General features: G+C 41.8%; 2 protein-coding genes across 3 annotated transcripts in view; both read left to right on the top strand.

Moving 5' to 3' along the window:
• Positions 1-18,008, top strand: part of ambra1b (autophagy/beclin-1 regulator 1b) — a 54,793-nt gene extending 36,785 nt beyond the window's left edge. For both annotated transcript variants that reach the window (XM_036950722.1, XM_036950717.1), the window contains exon 18: positions 13,415-18,008. In XM_036950722.1, the coding sequence (XP_036806617.1) occupies positions 13,415-14,037 (623 nt within the window). In that variant the 3' untranslated portion in view covers positions 14,038-18,008. The remainder of the gene's footprint in view (positions 1-13,414) is intronic.
• A 2,645-nt stretch (positions 18,009-20,653) lies between these two features.
• chrm4b (cholinergic receptor, muscarinic 4b) lies at positions 20,654-22,552 on the top strand. Its single transcript, XM_021565432.2, has one exon. The coding sequence runs from the start codon at positions 21,161-21,163 to the stop codon at positions 22,550-22,552; it is 1,392 nt and encodes a 463-aa protein (XP_021421107.2). The 5' UTR covers positions 20,654-21,160.
• The last annotated feature ends 4,164 nt before the right edge of the window (positions 22,553-26,716 follow it).

The following is a 26,716-nucleotide window of genomic DNA, read 5'->3' as shown; positions in this document are numbered from 1 at the left end:
AGACCTCAATCCAATTGAGAATCTGTGGTATGACTTAAAGATTTCTGTACACCAGCAGAACCCATCCAACTTGAAGGAGCTGGAGCAGTTTTTCCTTAAAGAATGGGCAAAAATCCCCGTGGCTAGCTGTGCCAAGCTTATAGACATATCCCAAGCGTATTGACTTTGGGAGGGTGAATAGTTATGCATGCTCAAGTTTTCAGGTTTTTTTGGTCTTATTTCTTGTTTGTTTCACAATAAAAAATATTTTGCATCTTCAAAGTGGTAGACATGTGTAAATCAAATGATTCAACCCCCCCCCCCCCCCCTAATTCCAGGTTGTAAGGCAACAAAATAGGAAAAATGCCAAGATTTGTTTTCATATTAATAATGTAAAGTTAACAGCCATACAGAAAGGTGAAGGTCAAATTACAGAGGAGGAACTTCTAGATGCAATTAAAGCCTTTAAGTCCGGGAAAACTCCAGGGCTGGTTGGCATACCAGTTGAGGTATACCAAACCTTTTTTCATATACTCAGAGGACTGTTATTAGCATGTTTTAACCACTCTTATGTAAATGGTAGATTATCAGACACTCAACAAGGTCTGATTTCATTATTACTGAAACAGGATACAAGTGGGATATATAAAGATCCTTTCCATTTTTTAAAAAATTGGAGGCTCCTTACCCTTCAGTGTTGTGATGCAAAATGTATAGCGCATAGAATTAAAAAGGTATTGTCGGACATTACTCATTCTAATCAAACAGGTTTTTTTTAAATGGACGATACATGGGTGATAATATGGCAAGTACTGGAAACAATAGAACAGTATGCAAAATCTGGGAAACCAGACCTGCTATTCATAGGTGACTCAAAGGCTTTTGATAAAGTACGACTGCAGATAGAAAGACTCATACAGTTGAAGTCGGAAGTTTACTTACACTTACGTTGGAGTCATTGAAACTCGTTTTTCAACCACTCCACAAATGTCTTGTTAACAAACTATAGTTTTGGCAAGTTGGTTAGGACATCTCATTTGTGCATGACACAAGTCCTTTTTCCAACTATTGTTAACAGACAGATTATTTCACTTGTAATTCACTTTATCACAATTCCAGCTTCTGATAGGCTAATTGACATCATTTGAGTCAATTGGAGGTGTACCTGTGGATGTATTTCAAGGCCCCTCTACTTGTGGTCTACAATTTGTTTTATGAGATCTTGGCTGATTTCTTTTGATTTTCCCATGATGTCAAGCAAAGAGGCCCTGAGTTTGAAGGTAAGGCCTTGAAATACATCCACAGGTACACCTCAAATGATGTCAATTAGCCTATCAGAAGCTTCTAAAACCATTACACCATTTTCTGGAATTTTCCAAGCTGTTTAAAGGCACAGTCAACTTAGTGTATGTAAACATTTAAATTTTGGAGAATATCTTCTAAAATATTTTAGAATATCTTCTAAAAATGGGTTAAAATCATGTACAGTAACCCTAGGTGTAATTAATGGCTACTTCTTAAAGTATTAAACTGTTGGAGTAAAACAAGGTTGTCTACTATCGGCATATCTATTTATTATGGCCATCGAAATGTTAGTTATTAAAATCAGATCCAACAATATCAAGAGATTAGAAAGACGGGGCTTAAAAACAAAGGTGTCATTGTACGCTGATTCATTTTTCCTTTTAAATCCACAACTTGGATCCCTCCACAGCCTCATAGAGGATCAAAATAATTTTTCGAAACTCTCTGGATTACAACCAAATTATGAGAAGTGTACTTACTATATTATGTATTGGATCACTAATAAATACAACTTTTACATTACTGTGTAGTTTACCAATAACTTTTTCTGATTGGGATGTGGACATACTCGGTATACATATCCCAAAAGAGAGAGATGATCTCACTCCAATACATTTCAATAGAAATACATTAGATCTTACTATCATGGAAAGGTAAATACTTGATTAACTCTTTAGTCATATCCCAGTTTACCTATTTACTTATGGTCTTGCCAATACCTAGCAAATCGTTTTTTAAATTGAGAAAAAAAAAATGTTTTATTTAGAACGGCAAGCAAGAAAAAATCAACAGGCCTATTTATATAATGAATATGAATTCGGAGGGCAGAAATTATTAACTGTAATAGCATTAGACCTCTCACTAAAGGCTTCAGTCATACAAAATGTATACTTAAATATGAACTGGTTCTCTAGCAAATTAGTAAGAATGTCTAACCCTATGTTATTCAGATTACAACCTCTCACTTTAAGTTATTTCAAAAGGAAATCATCTCCCAAATAGCGCTATTTTTAAAACAAATGGCTTGGTAGCAATTGTAATTTAATCCACCAGAAAAGACAGAACAAACAATACAACAAATAGTGTGGTAAACCTCAAATATAATAAATATGTTTATTTTTTTGAAAAATACAAAAACAAAGGGTATCTTCGTAAATTATTTTATAAATAGGACTGGTGGAGTTATGTCACTCATGCAGCTAACAAAAACATATGGAAATGTCTGCTCTACCCAAAATTACAACCAACTAACTGCAGCATTACCACAAAAGTGGAAGGGGGGAAAAGTATGGAACATCAAATCAAATGTATTTATATAGCCATTCGTACATCAGCTGATATCTCAAAGTGCTGTACAGAAACCCAGCCTAAAACCCCAAACAGCAAGCAATGCGGGTGTAGAAGCACGGCGGCTAGGAAAAACTCCCTAGAAAGGCCAAAACCTAGGAAGAAACCTAGAGAGAAACCAGGCAATGTGGGGTGGCCAGTCCTCTTCTGGCTGTGCCGGGTGGAGATTATAACAGAACATGGCCAAGATGTTCAAATGTTCATAAATGACCAGCATGGTGTAATAATAATCACAGGCAGAACAGTTGAAACTGGAGCAGCAGCACGGCCAGGTGGACTGGGGACAGCAAGGAGTCATCATGTCAAGTAGTCCTGAGGCATGGTCCTAGGGCTCAGATCCTCCGAGAGAGAGAACGAAAGAGAGAATTAGAGAGAGCATACTTAAATTCACACAGGACACCAGATAGGACAGGAGAAGTACTCCAGATATAACAAACTGACCCTAGCCCCCCGACACAAACTACTGCAGCATAAATACTGGAGGCTGAGACAGGAGGGGTCAGGAGACACTGTGGCCCCATCCGATGACACCCCCGGACAGGGCCAAACAGGAAGGATATAACCCCACCCACTTTGCCAAAGCACAGCCCCCACACCACTAGAGGGATATCTTCAACCACCAACTTACCATCCTGAGACAAGGCCGAGTATAGCCCACAAAGATCTCCGCCACGGCACAACCCAAGGGGGGGGGGCGCCAACCCAGACAGGAAGATCACATCAGTGACTCAACCCACTCAAGTGACGCACCCCTCCTAGGGACGGTATGAAAGAGCCCTAGTAAGCCAGTGACTCAGCCCCTGTAATAGGGTTAGAGGCAGAGAATCCCAGTGGAAAGAGGGGAACCGGCCAGGCAGAGACAGCAAGGGAGGTTCATTGCTCCAGAGCCTTTCCGTTCACCTTCATACTCCTGGGCCAGACTACACTCAATCATATGACCCACTGAAGAGATGAGTCTTCAGTAAAGACTTAAAGGTTGAGACCAAGTTTGATAGGTAGGAGCAAGCCCATGTAATGCTTTGAAGGTTAGCAGTAAAACCTTGAAATCAGCCCTTGCCTTGACAGGAAGCCAGTGTAGGGAGGCTAGCACTGGAGTAATATGATCAAATTTTTAGGTTCTAGTCTGGATTCTAGCAGCCGTATTTAGCACTAACTGAAGTTTATTTAGTGCTTTATCCAGGTAGCCGGAAAGTAGAGCATTGCAGTAGTCTAACCTAGAAGTGACAAAAGCATGGATACATTTTTCTGCATTTTTGGACAGAAAGTTTCTGATTTTTGCAATGTTATGTAGATGGGAAAAAGCTGTCCTTGAAACAGTCTTGATATGTTCTTCAAAAGAGAGATCAGGGTCCAGAGTAACGCCGAGGTCCTTCAGTTTTATTTGAGATGACTGTATAACCATTAAGATTAATTGTCAGATTCAACAGAAGATCTCTTTGTTTCTTGGGACCTAGAACAAGCATCTCTGTTTTGTCCGAGTTTAAAAGTAGAACGTTTGCATCATCCGCATAGCAGTGAAAGTTAACATGGTCTGATGCCATTAAAAGGTCATTTACCACCTTCACAAGTGCAGCCTGTGCTATGATGGGCTCTAAAACCAGAATGATACATTGTTTGTCTTCAGGAATGCAGTGAGTTGCTGCGCAACAGCCTTTTCTAACATTTTTGAGAGGAATGGAAGATTCGATATAGGCCGATAGTTTTTTATATTTTCTGGGTCAAGGTTTGGCTTTTTCACGAGAGGCTTTATTACTGCCACTTTTAGTGAGTTTGGTACACATCCGGTGGATAGAGAGCCGTTTATTATGTTCAACAGAGGAGGGCCAAGCACAGGAAGCAGCTCTTTCAGTAGTTTAGTTGGAATAGGGTCCAGTATGCAGCTTGAAGGTTTAGAGGCCACTATTGTTTTCATCATTGTGTCAAGAGATATAGTACTAAAACACTTGAGTGTCTCTCTTGATCCTAGGTCCTGGCAGTGTTGTGCAGACTCAGGACAACTGAGCTTTGAAGGAATACGCAGATTTAAAGAGGAGTCCGTAATTTGCTTTCTAATAATCATGATATTTTCCTCAAAAAAAGTTCATGAATGTATTACTGCTGAAGTGAAAGCCATCCTCTCTTGGAGAATGCTGCTTTTTAGTTAGCTTTGCGACAGTATCAAAAAGGAATTTCGGATTGTTCTTATTTTCCTCAATTGAGTTGGAAAAATAGGATGATCGAGCAGCAGTAAGGGCTCTTCGATACTGCACGGTACTGTTTTTCCAAGCTAGTCGGAAGACTTCCAGTTTGGTGTGGCGCCATTTCCGTTCCAATTTTCTGGAAGCATGCTTCAGAGCTCGGGTATTTTCTGTACACCAGGGAGCTAGTTTCTTATGAGAAATTTCCATGTGAATATTAAAGTCACCAAAGATTAGAATATTATCTGCTATGACTACAAGGTCCAATAGGAATTCAGGGAACTCAATGAGGAACGCTGTATATGGCCCAGGAGGCCTATAAACAGTAGCTATAAAAAGTGATTGAGTAAGCTGCATAGATTTCATGACTAGAATCTCAAAAGACGAAAACATCGTTTTTTTTAATTTAAATTTGCTATTGTAAATGTTAGCAACACCTCCGCCTTTGCGGGATGCACGGGGGATATGGTCACTAGTGTAGCCAGCAGGTGAGGCCTCATTTAACACAGTAAATTCATCAGGCTTAAGACATGTTTTAGTCAGGCCAATCACATCAAGATTATGATGAGTGATTAGTTCATTGACTTTAATTGCCAACCTAGACACGGTCTCAATGGGGATAGCTGAGCTGACTACACTGACTGTGCTAGTGGCAGACTCCACTATGCTGGCAGGCTGGCTAACAGCCTGCTGCCTGGCCTGCACCCTATTTCATTGTGGAGCTAGAGGAGTTAGAGCCCTGTCTATGTTGGTAGATAAGATGAGAGCACCCCTCCAGCTAGGATGGAGTCCGTCACTCCTCAGCAGGTCAGGCTTCGTCCTGTTTGTGGGTGAGTCCCAGAAAGAGGGCCAATTATCTACAAATTCTATATTTTGGGAGGGGCAGAAAACCGTTTTCAACCAGCGATTGAGTTGTGAGACTGCTGTAGAGCTCATCACTCCCCCTAACTGGGAGGGGACCAGAGACAATTACTCGATGCCGACACATCTTTCTAGCTGATTTACAGTGCCTTGCGAAAGTATTCGGCCCCCTTGAACTTTGCGACCTTTTGCCACATTTCAGGCTTCAAACATAAAGATATAAAACTGTATTTTTTTGTGAAGAATCAACAACAAGTGGGACACAATCATGAAGTGGAACGACATTTATTGGATATTTCAAACTTTTTTAACAAATCAAAAACTGAAAAATTGGGCGTGCAAAATTATTCAGCCCCCTTAAGTTAATACTTTGTAGCGCCACCTTTTGCTGCGATTGCAGCTGTAAGTCGCTTGGGGTATGTCTCTATCAGTTTTGCACATCGAGAGACTGACATTTTTTCCCATTCCTCCTTGCAAAACAGCTCGAGCTCAGTGAGGTTGGATGGAGAGCATTTGTGAACAGCAGTTTTCAGTTCTTTCCACAGATTCTCGATTGGATTCAGGCCTGGACTTTGACTTGGCCATTCTAACACCTGGATATGTTTATTTTTGAACATAAAGATTTATTTTTGAAAATAAAGATTTTGCTTTATGTTTTGGATCATTGTCTTGTTGGACGACAAATCTCCGTCCCAGTCTCAGGTCTTTTGCAGACTCCATCAGGTTCTTCCAGAATGGTCCTGTATTTGGCTCCATCCATCTTCCCATAAATTTTAACCATCTTCCCTGTCCCTGCTGAAGAAAAGCAGGCCCAAACCATGATGCTGCCACCACCATGTTTGACAGTGGGGATGGTGTGTTCAGTGTGATGAGCTGTGTTGCTTTTACGCCAAACATAACGTTTTGCATTGTTGCCAAAAAGTTCAATTTTGGTTTCATCTGACCAGAGCACCTTCTTCCACATGTTTGGTGTGTCTCCCAGGTGGCTTGTGGCAAACTTTAAACAACACTTTTTATGGATATCTTTAAGAAATGGCTTTCTTCTTGCCACTCTTCCATAAAGGCCAGATTTGTGCAATATACGACTGATTGTTGTCCTATGGACAGAGTCTCCCACCTCAGCTGTAGATCTCTGCAGTTCATCCAGAGTGATCATGGGCCTCTTGGCTGCATCTCTGATCAGTCTTCTCCTTGTATGAGCTGAAAGTTTAGAGGGACGGCCAGGTCTTGGTAGATTTGCAGTGGTCTGATACTCCTTCCATTTCAATATTATCGCTTGCACAGTGCTCCTTGGGATGTTTAAAGCTTGGGAAATCTTTTTGTATCCAAATCCGGCTTTAAACTTCTTCACAACAGTATCTCGGACCTGCCTGGTGTGTTCCTTGTTCTTCATGATGCTCTCTGCGCTTTTAACGGACCTCTGAGACTATCACAGTGCAGGTGCATTTATACAGAGACTTGATTACACACAGGTGGATTGTATTTATCATCATTAGTCATTTAGGTCAACATTGGATCATTCAGAGATCCTCACTGAACTTCTGGAGAGAGTTTGCTGCACTGAAAGTAAAGGGGCTGAATAATTTTGCACGCCCAATTTTTCAGTTTTTGATTTGTTAAAAAAGTTTGAAATATCCAATAAATGTCGTTCCACTTCATGATTGTGTCCCACTTGTTGTTGATTCTTCACAAAAAAATACAGTTTTATATCTTTATGTTTGAAGCCTGAAATGTGGCAAAAGGTCGCAAAGTTCAAGGGGGCCGAATACTTTCGCAAGGCACTGTACACGCTAAAGCTATGTTGCGCTTGGTGATCTGACTGTTTCATCCTAACATCGTTGGTGCCGACGTGGATAACAATATCTCTATACTCTCTACACTCGCCAGTTTTAGCTTTAGCCTGCACCATCTTCAGATTCCCCTGGTAAACATTGTATGATCGCTGGATGTTTCGTTTTAAGTCTAATACTGTGGGTAATGGAGTCGCCAATGACCAGAGTTTTCAATTTGTCAGAGCTAATGGTGGGAAGCTTCGGCGTCTCAGACCCCGTAACGTGAGGAGTAGACAAGAGAAGGCTCGGCCTCTGACTCCGACTCGTTGCTTAATGGGGAAAACCAGTTGAAAGTTTCTGTCGGCTGAATGAGCGACACCGGTTGAGCATTCCTACAGCATTTCCCTCCAGAAACCGTGAGAAAGTTGTCTGGCTGCGGGGACCGTGCGAGGGGATTTATACTAACGTTACTATCTGTACTTTCTGGTGGCACAGACGCGGTTTCATCCTTTCCTACACTGAAATTACCCTTGCCTAACGATTGCGTCTGAAGCTGGGCTTGTAGCACAGCTATCCTCACCGTAAGGCGATCGTTCTCCTCTATATTAGGAGTACAGTGACTGCAATTAGAAGGCATCATGTTAATGTTACTACTTAGCTTCGGCTGTTGGAGGTCCTGACGAACCATGTCCAGATAAAGCGTCCGGAGTGAAAAAGTTGAACGAGGGGAAAAAACAAAAATATAAACGGTAATTAAAAAGTAAAAAACGTAAAGTTGTCAGGTAGCAAAGTAAGGTTGGCAACAAAACGCACAGCAGCACGTAAACAAGTCTGCAAGTTGTGACCGGAAATGGCGTCAAAATCACATCCATCAGCATGTTTGTTGGTGCTGCATTAAAGACTATAATTGGTTAATGAAAATTGTGATGAACAATAAAAAGTATACCAGTTTCATTTAAGGACCAAAAAAATGACAGCCGTGCCATATAGATTGCAAAATAGTTGGTAAGAGGATTTTAACATACTGATTCCATGGTGCATAGTTATTTTTTTTTAACTAGGCAAGTCAGTTAAGAAGAAATTCTTATTTTCAATGACAGCCTAGTGGGTTAACTGCCTGTTCAGGGGCAGAATGACAGATTTGTACCTTGTCAGCTCGGGGATTTGAACTTGCAACCTTCCGGTTACTAGCCCAACGCTCTAACCACTAGGCTACCCTGCCGCCCCATCAGTTATGAACTGATATGCAAAACAACGCCAGATTCAAAACTTTGAATTTTTACATTTTAAATTATTATACAAAATTCTTGCAACCAATATAATGTTATTTATATGGTGGACCTTCACAGCTCTGCAGATTTTGCTGCGAAGAGGCCGAATCATTAGTTAATTTGTTTTGGTACTGTCCATATGTCGCTTGTTTTTGGTCACAGGTCCAGGAATGGCTGAATTGCAATATTTTCCCGGAGCTAACCCTGCAGATAGCACTACTGGGCGATCTGAGAAGTCCATAGTCAATCGATCAATAATATACGATTAGCAAAAAAAATATTTTCAATTTCCATCTGTAGAAACAATGAGAAAATAGTTTTTTTGTGAAACAGCACAGTTAAAAAAATATATGGCAAATAAAAATCCAATATGGATGGTGATAAGAGAGAGACGGGAGGGGTTGAATGGAGCTAAAGGTTGGGACAAATAACCACTATTAACAAGATAACTCATGTAAAACATACACTACCAGTCAAGTTTTCAATGGTTTTCTTTTTATTATTTTCTACATTGTAGAATAATAGTGAAGACCTCAAAACTACGAAATAACACATGGAATCATGTAGTAACCAAAAAAGTATTAAACAAATCTAAATACATTTTATATTTGAGATTCTTCAAATAGCCACCCTTTGCCTTGATGACAGCTTTGTGTACACTTGGCATTCTTTCAACCAGCTTCATGAGATAGTCACCTGGAATGCATTTCAATTAACCTCACTCGTCCCACCTGGCCAACATCCAGTGAAATTGCAGAGCGCTAAATTCAAAAACAGAAATACTTGTTGTAAAAATTCATAAAACATACAAGTGTTATACATCGGTTTAAAGATAAACTTCTTGTTAACCACGGTATTAGATCTCAAAAAGGCTTTACGGTGAAAGCATACCATGCGATTATCTGAGAACAGCGCCCAGCAGACAAATCATTACAAACAGTTACCAGCCAAATAGAGGAGTTACACAAGTCAGAAATAGAGAGAAAATGAATCACTTACCTTTGATGATTTTCATATGGTTGCACTCACAAGACTCCCATGTACTCAATAAATGTTTGTTTTGTTCGATAAAGTCCCTGTTTATATCCAAAAACCTCCGCTTTGTTTGCACGTTTTGTTCAGTAATCCACAGGCTCAAACGCAGTCACAACAGGCAGACGAAAAATCCAAATAGTATCCGTAAAGTTCGTAGAAACATTTCAAACGATGTTTATAATCAATCTTCAGGTTGTTTTTAGCCTAAATATTTGATCAGATTTCAACCGGACAATAGCTTTGTCAATATAAAAGGTAAACAAGAAAGGCGCGCTCTCGGTCGTGCGCATGAAAAATCTCTGGGACCCATTAGGGTCCACTCATTCAGAGTCGTCTTACTCACTCATTTTTCAGAATACAAGCCTGAAACAATTTACAGAAGATATCCCTATTTGGTCAAAGACCAGGTCCATATTATGGCAAGAACAACTCAAATAAGCAAAGAGAAACGACAGTCCATTACTTTAAGACATGAAGGTCAGTCAATAAGGAACATTTTAAAAACGTTTGTTTCTTCAAGTGCAGTCACAAAAACCATCAAGTGCTATGATGAAACTGGTTCTCATGAGGACCACCACAGGAATGGAAGACCAGAGTTACCTCTGCTGCAGAGGATAAGTTCATTAGTTACCATCCTCAGAAATTACTGCCCAAATAAATGCTTCACTGAGGTCAAGTAACAGACATATCTCAACATCAACTATTCAGAGTGGACTGTGTTAATCAGACCTTCATGGTCAAATTTCTTCAAAGAAACCCCTACTAAAGGACACCAATAAGAGGACATTAAACTGGTGGAAATTTGTCCGTTGGTCTGATGAGTGCAAATGTGAGATTTTTTGGTCTTTGTGAGATGCGTGTGGGTGAACAGATGATCTCTGCATGTGTATTTCTCACTGTAAAGCATGGAGGAGGAGGTGTTATGGTGTGAGGGTGCTTTGCTGGTGACACTGATTTATTTAGAATTCAAGGCACACTTAACCAGCCTGGTTACCACAGCATTCTGCAGCGTTACGCCATCCCATCTGGTTTGGGCTTAGTGGGACTATCATTTGTTTTTTAACAGGACAATGACCCAACACCTACCGGCTATATAAGGGCTATTTGACCAATGAAGAGAATGATGGAGTGCTGCATCAGATGGCATGGCCTCCACAATCCCCCGACCTCAACCAAATTGAGATGGTTTGGGATGAGTCGGACCGCAGAGTGAGGGAAAAGCAGCCAACAAGTGCTCAGCACGTGGGAACTCCTTCAATACTGTTGGGAAAGCGTTCCATGTGAAGCTGGTTGAGAGTATGCCAAGGGTTTCATCAAGTCAAAGGATGGCTACTTTGAAAAATATATTATTTTTTGATATATATATATATTTTGATTTAACACTTTTTTTGGTTACTACATGATTCCATATATGTTGTTTCATAGTTCTTCAATATTATTCTAAAATGTATAAAATAGTAAAAAAATTAAGAAAAACCCTTGAATGAGTAGACGGTCTAACATTTTTGACCGGTAGTGTATATAGATTAAGAACGTTTTGTGAAAGAGCACAGTTTGAAAGATATGGCAAACAGAAATCAAACCAGATGGACATCAGAAATAGATGGGAGAGGTTGAGGGTAGGGGAAGGACAGGAGTAAAAACAAACAAAATATAACTATTTTAAAATAGACTGTGTCCATAAAATGTATGTATAAACTGGAATTACAGGCCTAACGTGTTGTTGTTCACGAGTTTTCTCCAATTGGTGGTGGGTTTGAGGGTAATAAAGGAAATATATAAAAATATATATATGTTGTGTGTGTGTGAAGAGGTGACTCTGGGATGCTGGCCTTTTAGGCAGAGTTCCTCTGTCCAGTGTCTGTATTATTTTGCCCATCTTAATCTTTTTTTTTTATTGGCCAGTCTGATATATGGCATTTTCTTTGCAACTCTGCCTAGAAGGCAGCATTCCGGAGACGGCTCTTTATTGTTGATGTTGAGACTGGTGTTTTGCGGGTACTACTTAATGAAGCTGCCAGTTGAGGACTTGTGAGGCGTCTGCTTCTAATGTACTTGTCCTCTTGCTAGATTGTGCACCGGGGCTTCCCACTCCTCTTTCTAGTCTGGTTAGAGACAGTTTGAGCTGTTCTGTGAAGGGAGTAGTGCACAGCGTTAAACGAGATCTTCAGTTTCTTAGCAATTTCTCGCATGGAATAGCCTTCATTTCTCAGAACAATAATAGACTGATGAGTTTCAGAAGAAAGTGCTTGTTTCTGGCCATTTTGAGCCTTTAATCGAACCCATAAATGCTGATGCTCCAGATACTCAACTAGTCTAAAGGCCAAATGTATTGCTTCTTTAATCAGGACAACAGTTTTCAGCTGTGCTAACATAATTGCAAAAGGGTTTTCTAATGATCAATTAGCCTTTTAAAATGATAAACTTGGATTATCTAACACAATGTGCCATTGGAATACCGGAGTGATGGTTGCTGATAATGGTCCTCTGTACGCCTATGTAGAGATTCCATAAACAATCTGCCTTTTCCAGCTACAATAGTCATTTAATAATGTCTACACTGTATTTCTGATCAATTTGATGTCATTTTAATGGACAAAAAATTAGCTTTTCTTTTAAAAACAAGGACATTTCTAAGTGACCCCAAACTTTGTGTGTGTGTGTGTGATCAATCGATCAATACACAACTTTCACAGAGTCGGGTATTTGATGCAAGAATATTGGATGCAAACATATAAAATACATTTTTCATTTTATAAAATTAGACATTGTCTTGCTCACTCGAGAGAAGGCAATTTGGCCCTGGCTTTCAAATGAAATTCCCTGCATCATTTTATGAAATTGTCATTAGTCTACCGATTTTGCAAATGTAGGCAAATAATAAATGTAATAATAGCATATTTGATCTACCCCAATAAAAAATTGGAAAGTGCACATAAATCGATAGCCTTGGTACAGGTTTCTATTATATGTGCAACAGAAATGTAGGATATGTTCGCTAGCTACTGTAAGAAAGTTACATTCTAATGAAACATTTGTTAAATGAATTAGCCTTTTAGCCCATATGCGTCATCCTATGAAGTGGACTCACTCTTTCCCTCATTTTAGTAGATCTATTTTTCCATAATGATCTGATCACACCAGGTAGAATGATGTCAAATTGCGTTGAAAGTGGGATGCGGGATTTGGTTGGCTCCTTTCCTCCTTGGTTGGCAGAGATCTCAGAAAAGATCAAATTGTGAACCGGTGACCCAAATTTATCACATAAAATGTATATGCCATATCTCACAATCGTAGCTCTACCTCGCTCTCCCTGAGTGAGAGAGGTACGCACTTTGACAGACAGTCCAACAGTGAGTCAAAGGGGTTTAGGAACTGGGACAAAATTTAATTTTGTCAGGCATAATTTAATTTCTCCCCTCTTGGAGTCATTTCCTATGGCCCTCGATGGTTTCCTCATAACCGCCCTCTTCCACCAACCAGCTGAACTGAACACTGGGGTTTCAAGGAATAACAGCAGACTGACATATTAACTTCCTCCCCGGGGCTAATTAAGTTTTCATTACATTACATCGTTTTTTTGGTGACGTGCCACACAATCTGCAGCTTGAAAGCATGAATTATCATCGCTCAATCTTCTCTCGTTCTCTCCCTCCCTCTGTCCCAGGTGAGGCCCCAGAGTACGCCCCGGGAGAGGACGCCCTGGCGCGGATCCGCCGGCTCATCGCAGAGGGCGGAATGACGGCGGTGGTCCAGCGGGAGCAGAGCACCACCATGGCTTCCATGGGTGGGTTTGGCAACAACATTATTGTCAGCCACCGCATCCACCGCGGCTCCCAGACTGGGGCGGGTGCTGCAGCCAAGCGGCCTAGCAGCAGTGACCCTATTCTGGCCAACCCTGGCCCCTCTACAGCCTCCCCTTCCACTTGCCCCCTCAACTCCCTGTGTCTCAGCCTGGAGCACCCCCCTGCTCCCTCAGAGCCTCGCCCAGGCCAGGTGTGGGGTCTGCCCTCCCTCTCTCAACCACAACCCCCTGGCCTAGCCTCAGAGGGTGAGGGGGCCAGTCTCTCAATGGCCATGGACATCGACAACGTGTTTGAAGGAGCCGGCCGAATGGACGATTCTGAGCCAGGCCCCTCTTCCTCCCTGCTCTTCTCCTCCTCTTCTTCCTCTCACGGCTCTTACCCCTCTGGCACCGGCAGAAATGGCAACAATAACAACAACAACAACAACAACAACAACGGCAGTAACAACAGAGATAGTTATCCAGGTGACCCTTACAGCAGGTAGAGTTCTGTGTGACTTGGCCCTTATTGCCCAGGAGAGGGAGAGAATCCCTCAGAGGAGATAGTGGGTGAGTGCTTTGGGTCGACAGACGGTGTATCACGAACCCTAAAGCCGAGTTGTACACTACACGATTTTTGGCCCCCGATTTAGCTGTCGCAGACAAGTTTTTGAGATCGGAGACAAAAATCACCATGTTGTTGCCAACTCGAACCGTCCAAGACGTCCCAATATTTTCAAACATGTTTGATTTTATTGGCACAATGTGTAATGCTCTTGTAGTGTGAGATGTAATGACACGTTTTGAGAACGGTGATCGGCAAAGGGCAATGTGAGCTCGCCAGAGTAGAAGCCAGTGAGATGATGTATCACATCAACCATAATGTGTAGATTCTCGAAAAGGAGCGACGACGACTACTACTAGCTAGTTAGTATGCGTTTGTACTTGCCTTAAAAGCCAAAGTGTCAAATGGTTACCGCTATGAAGTTCACAAGCAAAATGTATTGGCTAGATATTTCAACTCTATGGCAAGCGTGGATGTCTGACTATCAACTTTTGAGGATGCTTTGAGCCACAGCTCGTTCTAGCAGCGTTAACAATCTAATCATATCACCTTGTTTTCGCCAGACAGCGTGGTATCGAGAATCCTCACGACTAAGTGAAGAATCTTGTCTTGTACCACATCGTTTAGTGTGCGCACCACTACGTTGGCAAGACAAACTACAGGTAAGACGGTTGTTCAATGTGAGCGGCTCAGCGATGTTTGGATGTTGAAAGTCGTGTAGTGTACGCCCGGCATAAAGGAACAGTATGGCCCTGTCTTGCTGGTGCGCTTCTCCTCAAAGCCTTATCTCACAAAGAATGGGTGCTCAGACTCGGCAGGGTATCCAGCCCTGAACATAAGGGACATAAGCTCCCCCCCTCCCCATGCTGCACCCATCAGTGGCATTGTGATCCCCCTGCATTGGTGAGCACTTACACTGCACTTAAAATGGACCTTAGTTGTATGATCATTCCATGTCAGAAAGGCTTTTACTTGAATTGTGCCAGCACCGGGGTACCGATGCTGAGATTTTTTTTTCAGTCCTTTCTCTTTGCATAGGTGTGACCGATAGACAAGGTTACTCCATTCAAAGTGCCATGTAAGGGTAATTGTAAACAACAACAAGAAACAGACAGTTTCTCCAGTGTGTGCAGCGTTCTGGTGCCATGTGATTTGATGTGAAATAGCGTGCGTTTGCTATATTTGGAAGCTTTTTTTCTTTCTTTCTTTTTTTTTGCTGCCAAGTTGTAGGACGTGTATTTGTAATTTGATGATAATGCATAGCGAGGAAAGAATCCTATTGTTGTATGAATCATGAGACGCGTGTGGCATAACTAAAGCCATGCCTTTCAAGAGAATCTTCAGCTGCCTGTTTTTTATTTTTTATTATATACGGAACAAAAATATAAATGCAACATACAAAAATGTCAAATATTTTACTGAGTTACAGTTCATATAAGGAAATCAGTCAATTGAAATAAATTAGGCCCAAATCTATGGATTTCACATGACTGTGCAGGGGCGCAGCCATGAGTGGGCCTGGGAGGGCATAGGCCCACCCACTTGGCAGCTAGGCCCAGCCAATCAGAATGAGTTTTTCCCCACCAAAGGGCTTTATTACAAAGAGAGACTCCTCAGTACCCCACCCCCTGAGACGATCCCACAGGGGAAAAGCTGAATGTGAAGATCCTGAGCTGGCGTGGTTGTGAGGCCGGTTGGACGTACTGCGAAATTCTCTAAAACGACATTGGCGACAGCTTATGGTAGAGAAATTAACATTGGATTCTCTGGCAACAGTTTTGGTTGACATTCCTTTAGTCAGCGTGCCAATTGCACACTCCCTCAACTTGAGACATCTGTGGCATTGTGTTGTGTGACAAGTGCACATTTTAGTGGACTTTCATTGTCCCCAGCTCAAGGTGCACCTGTGTAATGATCATGCTGTTTAATCAGCTTCTTGATATGCCACATCTGTCAGGTGGATAGATTATCTTGACAAAGGAGAAATGGTCACTTACATGGATATAAACACATTTGTGTACAACATTTGAGAGCAATATGATATTTGTGCATATGGAACATTTCTGGGATTTAGTTCACCTCATGAAACATGGGACCAACACTTTACATGTTGCGTTTATATTTTTGTTCAGTGTAGATTGACTACGTCAGAGAGGTCCCCTCAAAATAATTGTTGTCCATATTACCCATCAGGCCCCAAGTGTACAGAGCATCTGATTCAAAGTTAAGAGTCCCCTATTGCTTCAAGTTCAAGCAGGATATGGTGGATGTATACAAAATGGTGGATGTAATGTTAATGTCTAATCGATCATTTCTGACTATTGATACTGTACTATTCTACTGCATGTTTTCAATAATGCTGCATTGTTTCCTGACAAAAAAAGGGAACGCCATCAGTACAAAAGTCTAGCAAAATACAGACAAATCAGCATTGAAGGACTAACAAACTCAAACTCCCACATCTGTTTGGGGAAGCATTAGCCAGCCATCCTGGCTTGTCATGCTGAAAAGCAGCACCGTCATTCAGCACCGTCATTCCTCTCCTGTTGCACTAGAGTGACTGTGTTTGGTGTCGAGGTGTGTATGGTGAGCGGTGAGGTTCGGGTCAGGACTTGTTTACTATCTGGTCCCTGGTCACACACTCCACAAACCCCCACCCCTCCGGCCTAAAAGTGTGATGGAGACCTTCCCCCGGAACCAGACCAGACCTAGAGCCCCCTGTCGCCTGCACTTGCCACTGTTGCTCCAGGGACCCCGTGAGAGACGAGTAGTTACCATTTAGGATTCAGTAAAACAAACCTGACTGTTGACTTGAATTACGCACAGTGACCCTCCCCTTCCCACAAAGACGCTGAGGGGGAGAGAGCAGGGGGCTAGCTGGATTGGCTTATCCATAGCTGTCTGTCAATGAGGAGTGTCTTCACTGAGCGTCTTCAGTCAAACCCCAGCACCAACACACCCAGCGCTTCAGAAGCATTGAAGAAGAGCTATTCTGTGTGTGTCTGTATGTATGTAGAATCTCTCTTAGTTACTCTGCCCTAATGGTGTGGTTTGGTACGTCAGGGTCGAGAGCTTTCGATTGTAATCTCAACCTGTCCCCCTGCTGAACCAGTCATTTTTTTTATTTTGAACTTGAATTCTTGATCACCATTCATTTTTAATGGTTTTGTACTGTAATGTCGTCAGAGGTACATCTGGCCTATTGTGACAGGCAGTGTCCTCAGCATATCATTTCACTAAAGCCCCATGACCGTGTCGGGTGCTTAAAGGCGAGAGAAAGAATGGCCCATTTAACTTTTATTTTTAAAATGACCCATAATGCTTAGCTATTCACATTTTGTATCGCTTTGTAGGGTTCTTATATTGATAGTTTAAGTTGGTGGGATTTGGATTTCTTGGGGGGAGGGGAGAAGGGGTTAATGAACATTAGCTGAAAATGCCATATTGAGAGTACAGGACCTAATGAAAGGAGCGAATGAAGAGTGCCCTGTTTTTTTTGTTGCTGTGTGCGGCTCTAAGCAAGCTGTTTGTTGCATGTATGAAAACTGTCTTACTGATTAGAAGAAAGTCAAATTGCCTGGCAGGTGAAAAATAACTGTTGAACTATTTGAATGCTCCTCCTGGCTTTACTTGATTAGAGAAGATTTAAAAAGAAGAAACAAAAGTTGGCTGTTCATGTGTCTGTTTTGTGTGAAAGAGCGCTGTACCGCATCACTTCTCCCACTTCTCCCACCCTGAATGATACACATGCTGTAGGTCCACAACTACACATTTAACAGTGCAAATCAATGGTATACAAAGGTAAACTGTCTCGCCTAATATTACAAAAACAACTATATCAAACTATCAAGTTTGTTCACTTCATTGGCTTTGACTTTTCTGTGATGTAATTAAAGAGATTTGTTGACAAAACATGTAACAGTTCTGTGAAGAGATGGACATCGTATTATTTATTTTAATGAAAAAATGACAGGTAAGTTCTATAGCTATGACCTGCGGTATTGAATACCTAAAGTAACCAGTGTCATCTATAGGTTCATTGTGTGCTTTACCCACAGTGAATAAATCCTATTCTTAAAGTGAATCGATAATTCTACATCTCTTATATGGCAAGGAGGTTTGATTTTCTGTGGAATTAAAGTGTATCTAACATAGCATTAGTATAAACTCGTTTGATACATGGCACTGCCTTTAGCTGCGAGTGTTTCTTCAAACAAATCAAGTTTTCATACACCAGACTGCAGAGATACATGTTTATAAGTGGGGAAATACTGCTAATCTTAAGCTTAACAAGTGCAATGGTCCCTCTGTACCACTTGTGTTTGGCAGAGCATTCATTTCAACTAGAAGTGGAGGTCAAAGAATCGTTCCCTGCGGAACACCACATTGGATCTTGAGGGAGTTTATGCCTTTTTAAAGTGACAGATTGCATTCCTCCCAACTAAAAGGAAGAATGCAGTCTGCAATGGTCCCTCGACTTGTTTGTATTTATACTGAACAAAAATATAAATGCAACAATTTCAAAGATTTTACTGAGTTACAGTTCATATAAGGAAATTAGTCAATAGAAAAATTCATTAGGCCCATTTCGCATGAATAGGAATACAGATATGAATTTGTTGGTCACCGATACTGTACCTGAAAGGTAGGGGTGTGGATCAGGAAAACCTGTCAGTACCTGGTGTGACCACCATTTGCCTCGAGCAGCGCTACATCTCTTTCGCATACAGTTGATCAGGCTGCTGATTGGCCTGTGGAATGTTGTCCCACTCCCATTCAATGGCTGTGTGAAATTGCTGGATATTGGCAGGAACTGGAACACGCTGTTGTACATGTCGATCCAGAGCATCCAAAACATGCTCAATGGGTGACATGTCTGGTGAGTATGCAGGGCAAGGAAAAACTGACATTTTCAGCTTCCAGGAATTGTGTACAGATCGTTGCAACATGGGACCATGCATTATCATGCTGAAGCATGAGGCGATGGTGGAGGATGAATGGTACGACAATGGGCCTCAGGATCTTGTAACGGTGTCTCTGTGCTTTTAAATTGCCATAAATAAAATGCTGTGTTTGTTGTCTGTAGCTTATGGCTGCCTTTACCATAACCCCACCGACACCATGGGGCACTCTGTTCACAACATTAACATCAGCAAACCGCTCACCCACACAACACCATACACGTGGTCTGCGGTTGTGAGGCTGGTTGGATGTACTGCCAAATTCTCTAAAATGACATTGGAGGCAACTTATGGTAGAGAAATTAACATTCAATTATCTGGCAACAGTTCTGGTGGCCATTCCTGAGGTCAGCATGTCAATTGCACACTCCCTCAAAACTTGATATCTGTGGCGTTGTGTGACAAAACTGCACATTTTAGTGTCCCCAGCACAAGGTGCACCTGTGTAATGATCATGCTGTTTAATCAGCTTCTTGATATAGCACACCTGTCAGGTGTGTGTGTTATCTTGGCAAAGGAGAAATTCTCACAGGGATGTAAACAAATTTGTGCACAAAATTAGAGAAATTAAGCTTTTTTGTTGCTTATGGAACGTTTCTAGGATCTATCTTCTTTCTTTCATGACCACTGACCAGTGAATGGACTCTAAGTTTTCTCTATACTGTTTCTCTAACAGTCCTCAGGTCAGTAACGGTGAAGAAAAAGATACCAGGTAAGGTGCAGTACCTACTGTAGTATCTATCTGTATGACTTAACTTGGGATATAGTCTTGACTGCTGTCTCTTACCCTAACATCTTATCAATTGTCTCAAATGTTTTAGAGTTCTGATGTGATGAAGATTTTCTGTTCTTTTAAGATGTATTGAGATTATAGTACAAATCCAATAAGCGCTATATACCACATATGGGAACACCAAAGATCCTATGTAATGTTGACAATGAAAAAAGGCAAACGAAAATGGGAAACTTCACTAAGGCGTGGGTTATTCAGGGATCTGGTACTTGGTTTGGACCATTGCGTTGATTAGTAAATACATCCGTGATGTCATTTGCAGTGACTATATTGTGTAACTATCCATTGAAGGTTGTGCTGAAATTCATAAAACAGGCTGCACTTGAAGAAACAGAAAACATTTGTACAGTCTCTATACTGTGCTGTTATTCAATCAATTAAATGTAAAGCCCTTTAAATCAGCAGTTGTCACAAAAAAGTGCTTGTACAGTGACCTGGCCTAGAGCAAACAGAAGCAGAGATGAACAGTGACCAGGAAACACTCCCTGAAAGCAAGACACCTAGAGATGAATCCGGCTTCGAGGGGAGGCCCATCCTTATTGCATGAAAACATATCAAGAGATCTGTGACGTTACTAGGTGTTGCCAGTCTTTTACTGCAAGGAGACTTGAGTGAACCTAATTGAGAACATCAGCCATAGGGCTGGTAGACCATACAGATGTTCGTGAAGATGCTATTGCTGTGGGTAAATCACTTGTGGATTTGTTATGAAGATGCTTGCAGACTGGGACGGTAGGACTACAGGCAGCCCAATTTTTAATTTTATTCTGTGTGATTTTTGTTTGGACTGGACTTTTGCTTTAAATTACACTGAAGATTTTGAGTCTTTCTTCTAATTTGAGGGGTAAGTTTATCAGTTAATTCCTGTAAAATATGTAACCCGCATGAATGCAAACAGTATGACAACTTCTAGTGCACAGGTTTGTTTTTCATTCGGCAAGCATACTTCACCTGATCCAACTTGGAAAGTTACATTAGAATTCCCCTTTAGCAATGCATAAAACATTTCTCCACATTAGCTTTTGATAGGCATAGGTTATATATTTATATCTCAACATAGACCATAGAATAAAAATACATAGCAGTGTTTATTACAATGCAATTCCCTAATCTATTCCTGATTATTCATCTAATAATTACAAGCACAAAAGGTGTTGCTTTGTGAAAATTCTGGATGGGCAATTAAAATTGAATAGAGGACATTGTAACCATTTTTCGGATGAGATATTTGATCAAAAATCTTCAAATGCAACCTTAGGTATTCAATTTTTTGTTTATTTGTTTGTTTTCATCAAGTGCCTTCATCTGATATGGAAGACAACGTCAGCTGGGTCCATCCCTACGGCAACCACTCCTATGGAGCTTATGGGAGACCAGGCTGCCGTTACACCACTGCTGAACTGATCCTCATCGTCATAGTGACCGGCTCGCTCAGCTTCATCACCGTCCTGGGCAACGTCCTGGTGATGCTGTCAATCAAAGTCAACCGCCACCTCCAGACAGTCAACAACTACTTCCTGTTCAGCCTGGCGTGTGCTGACCTCATCATCGGTCTTCTCTCCATGAACCTCTACACCCTCTATATCGTCAAGGGCTACTGGCCCCTGGGTGCGGTCATCTGTGACCTGTGGTTGGCCTTGGACTACGTGGTCAGCAACGCTTCGGTTATGAACCTCCTGATCATCTGCTTCGACCGCTACTTCTGCGTGACCCGACCATTGACCTACCCATCCAAGCGGACCACCAGACTGGCTGGGCTGATGATCGCAGCAGCCTGGCTCCTGTCTCTGTTCCTTTGGGCCCCGGCCATCCTCTTCTGGCAGTCCTTCGTCGGCAAACGGATCGTCCCTGATGGGGAGTGCTACATCCAGCTCCTGTCCAAACCCTCGGTTACACTGGGGATGACACTATCTGCATTCTACCTGCCGGCGGTCATCATGATTGTCCTGTACACCCGGATCTCCTTTGCCAGCCGCAGTCGCCTCACTGCAGAGCTGCATAGTAGCAGAGCGAGGACCTCTAGTGGACGACCGAAACAAAGCTGCCATCTGAAGAGGAGCTGTGTCTCAACCCAGACAGACACTGAGCCAAAGAGCGACTTGGCCATTTCCATCGAAGCAGAGACGAGTATCTGCGCTAAGCAGGGGATTATCAAGGCCCTGAAAGACTCTACAGAGCAGGCCAACAATAATGTCATCCCCACTTCAGATGTTATCCCCTCTCTAGACCAATTACCTAGTGAGATTAACCAAGACTGCAGATGGTCCAACAGTAGGGTCACGTTCACAGGGGATAAGAACAGCTCTGCTACCAAGGTCTCCCAGCCAAGCTCTATCCTTAATGGCTCCAATACAACTAGTCAGCTCAGAAAAATGGTTTCCCCATTTCCCAGCTTCAGTAAGACCCAGGTGAAGAGGAGAAGGATTGTAGCGAGGGAGAGGAAAGTGACCAAGACTATTTTTGCTATTCTCCTGGCCTTCATTCTCACCTGGACTCCTTATAGCGTCATGGCCATCATTGGCACCTACTGTCACTTCTGCGTCCCAGACACAGCGTGGACCATGGGCTACTGGCTGTGTTATATCAACAGCACAGTCAACCCAGCGTGCTATGCACTGTGTAACGTCACCTTCAGAAAGACCTTCAAGAACCTACTGAGGTGTCAGTACAGAAACACAGGTGTTGAAGTGAGGATGATGTGAGCTACTCTATTATAATATGTAATGGAACATTTGATTATTTAAGGAAGATGCATTTGATTGATGGACTATGAAGATAATTGTCTATGTAAAATAGTATCAAAAATCAAAACAAAATGTTTCGAAGCAGCACATTAAAAGGTATGACATCCAAAGCCTAAACTGTACTAAGCCAATCCTTTGTAACAACTGTATAATGTTGTTCAAATAATGCCATTCCTCTTTCTGCTGACAATTCTATATGCCTCTTGCTTTTGCTTGTGATTATGTAATATTGTGATGAAGACATACTGCCATTTCTTACAAAATACAAAATCATGAATTACTGATACTAGATTATGGAATGTTCACTCAAATCACTGCAAACGGTGCTGTAGGCCAACATCAGATCGAGCAACCTCAGCTGCAATCAGAAAGCATTCATACCCTTTGACTTATTCCACATTTAGTTGTCTTACAGTCTCAATTCAAAGTGGATTCATTTGATTTAGTTTCTAACCGATCTACACCCAATACCCCATAATGACAAAGTGAAAACATGTTTGTAGATATTTTAGCAAATTTGTAGAAAATTAAATACAGAAATATCTCATTTACATAAGTGTTCACACCCCTTTGCTATGACACTCCAAATTGAGCTCAGGTGCATACAATTTTCTTTGATCATCCTTGAGATGTCACTTGGGGCGTCAGGTAGCCTAGTGGTTTGGCCCAGTAAACGAAAGGTTGCTGGATCAAATCCTGAGCTTGGATCCAAATCCTGGCAGTTAACCCACTGTTCCCCAGGCACTGAAGACATGGATGTTGATTATGGCATTCCCCTGCACCTCTCTGATTTAAGGCCTGTATGTCCATGTGGGGCAAGGACACGCACTACCTGTGTGTCATCTGCCTGGGCCTCTAACATGTGCAAGCCATGCGGGGAGACTACCACCCAGACCTCATGGGCCAAATTTTGGCCCACTCTTTCAGGGAAAGGGGAGGGAGACCTGTCACTGTCCTCTTCCTCCTCCAGGCAGCAGAAGAGGATGAGGAAGCGCAAGTCCTTACCACTAGGTCCTCTTCCGCCCTTAGTGGTCATCGATGGCGGATGACAGATATTCACTCATCAATGTCTACAAACAGGCAGTAGCCAGACTCTGCATTGAGTGTCTCAAACCTGTAGTGGGTGGCATCACAGAGAGGGACTGGTACGATGGGAGGAAACACCCCTCTGGCACCATCCCAAACATGCTCAATGGGTGACATGTCTGGTGAGTATGCAGGCCATGGGACATTTTCAGCTTCCAGGAATTGTGTACAGATCCTTGCGATATGGGGCCATGCATCATCATTCTGAAACATGAGGTGATGGTGGCAGATGAATGGCATGACAATGGGCCTCAGGATCTCGTAACTGTATCTCTGTGATGGTTTCTGACAGTTTGTGCAGACAATCTTCCGTTGTGCAAACCCACAGTTTCATCAGCTGTCTCAGACGATACTGCAGGAAACCAGATGTGGAGGTCCTAGGCTGATGGTCTGCGGTTGTGAGACCGATTGGACGTATGCCAAATTCTCTAAAATGACGTTGGAGACGGTTTATGGTACAGAAATTAACATTAAATTCTCTGGCAACAGCTCTGGTGGACATTCCTGCAGTTAGAATGCCAATTGTACGCTCCCTCAACAATTGTGACATCTGTGGCATTGTGTTGTGTGATAAAACTGCACATTTTGGCCTTTTATTGTTCCCAGCACAAGGTGCACCTGTGTAATGAACATGCCGTTTTAATCAGCTTCTTGATATGCCACACCTGTCAGGTGTATGGATTATCTCGGTTTAGCAGAAAAGCTCACTAAAAGGGATGTAAACAAATTTGTGCAAAACATTTGAGAGAAATAAGCTTTCTGTGTGTAAGGAACATTTCTGGGATCTTTTATTTTATCTCATAAAACATGGGACCAACACTTTGCATTGATATTTTTGTTCAGTATACAAAAAAATACATAAGATAACCCTTAACCTTTTAAAATAAATTCCATAAAGTTTAAAGAAGAGTAGACATGACTAAAATCATTATCAGTTGTGGAATGGATAAATCTATCCTTGAGATTGAGAGAGGGATTGGATTGATACCAAGGAATGACGCTACTGTTCCGGACCTTGCATCCCTTTGTTCAGAACCTGGCAAACAGCAAACATTTGAAAGGCCGTAAAAAAAAATAACAACATGTGAACCCCACAGTTGAACCATTTAAAGATGAGCCACCTGCAGCAAATGGATAGAAGAGAAAACGTGTGGACGAATCAGACGATGAGGTGTCAACACCAGGTCCAGAAAAGAAAGGGATGGGAAAAGCAACAAGGGTAATTGTTACAGGTTTTCGATTTCTTGTCCATTGATGTTCTGTATTATGTCATTCTGTATTATGTTTTGTGTGGACCCCAGGAAGAGTTGCTTTTGCAACAGCTAATGGGGGATCCTAATAAAATACGCAAAAATACCACTAAGATGAAGGTGACTCTGGTGACAGAGGTGGATGGGGGTATGAAAATATTAATTGTGGCATCGAAAACTCTTTTCAAAGACCTATGAAATCAAACACGATGGCGACTTTAAGATGAGTCTTCAAGCAATGTGACGTACAAGGGAATATATAAAAAAAAACGATTGAAAGTCAAATCTGAATGATGAGAGGTTTTGTGGCTGGAAAGTCACACGCAGCTCATATCCAACCATTCAAACAATGGATTGAAAAGTTACACACTACAATCCTAAAATGTATTCCCCTTTGACCTGAACTTTTCAATATGTAATAATAATAATACGTAAAATATGCAACAAACTACCATAATTAAACACCAAAAAACAGTTAAAGATGTCTATGTACAGTATTCAGACAAAACATAAAAACATTTTATAGAAACAACAGTACAGTATTTTATTCTTGTTATTTTATACAAACCTTATGTTGCAATGCCAGTCATTTCTATAGTTAAAAAATACATTTAGCAGAGGAGTTCTAGCATTCCATATAATTCCAATATTTGTTTCTTAGATGTACTGTAGACAGTACACATACGCACTTAAAAACCTATTCCTCATAATCTTCTAAAATAGGTATTTTCGAGCTCCTTGAACATACTCAATGACACTCATGATCATCGAAGAAATATTAGCATTTTGTTCATACTGTTGTTTGTTTTGACGTTTAATTTCATACCTATACCTTTATTACAACTATCTCTAGAAGCTGAGTTACATTTTCTGTTAAAAACCAAGGATGGTGGCATCCCGGGTGGCGCAGTGGTCTAGGGCACTGCATCGCAGCGCTAGCTGTCCCACCAGACACTCTGGGTTTGTGCCCAGGCTCTGTCGCAGCCGGCCGCAACCGGGAGGTCCGTGGGTCGACGCACAATTGGCCTAGCGTCATCCGGGTTAGGGAGGGTTTGACTGGTAGGGATATCTTTGTCTCATCGCGCACCAGCGACTCCTGTGGTGGGCCGAGCGCAGTGCACACTAACCAAGGTCGCCAGGTGCACGGTGTTTCCTCCGACACATTGGTGCGGCTGGCTTCCGGGTTGGATGCGCACTGTGGTAAGAACCAGTGCGGCTTGGTTGGGTTGTGTTTCAGAGGACGCATGGCTTTCGACCTTCGTCTCTCCCGAGCCCGTACGGGAGTTGTAGCGATGAGACAAGATAGTAATTACTAACAATTGGATACCACGAAATTGGGGGTAACAAAAAAAACCAAGGATGTCCTATCAACTCTGAAAACTGATTTACAGTGCATTCGAAAAGTATTCAGACCCCTTGACTTTTTCCGCATTTTGTTAAGTTACAGTTTTTCCTTATCAATCTACACACAATACCGCATAATGACAAAGCAAAAATAGGTTTGTAGACATTTTAGCAAATGTATAACAAATTAATAGCGTAAATATTACATTTACATAAATATTCAGACTCTTTACTCAGCACTTTGTTGAAACACCTTTGGCAGCGATTACAGCCTGGAGCTAAATGACTAAATGAAGTAGCACTCACTTCCGTCATCATGAAGTGCTTTGAGAGACTAGTCAAGGACCATATCACCTCCACCCTACCTGACACCCAAGACCCACTCCAATTTGCTTACCGCCCCAATAGGTCCACAGACAATGCAATCGCAATCACACTGCAC

This window comes from Oncorhynchus mykiss, chromosome 2 (genome assembly GCF_013265735.2).
Source record: "Oncorhynchus mykiss isolate Arlee chromosome 2, USDA_OmykA_1.1, whole genome shotgun sequence".
NCBI lineage: Eukaryota > Metazoa > Chordata > Actinopteri > Salmoniformes > Salmonidae > Oncorhynchus > Oncorhynchus mykiss.
The sequence above is the reverse complement of the archived record's forward strand: the minus strand, read 5'-3'. Positions and strand labels throughout refer to the sequence as shown.

Excerpts from the sequence above, each read along its gene's own strand:
- chrm4b (XM_021565432.2), top strand. The coding sequence starts at position 21,161 with ATGGAAGACAACGTCAGCTGGGTCCATCCCTACGGCAACCACTCCTAT.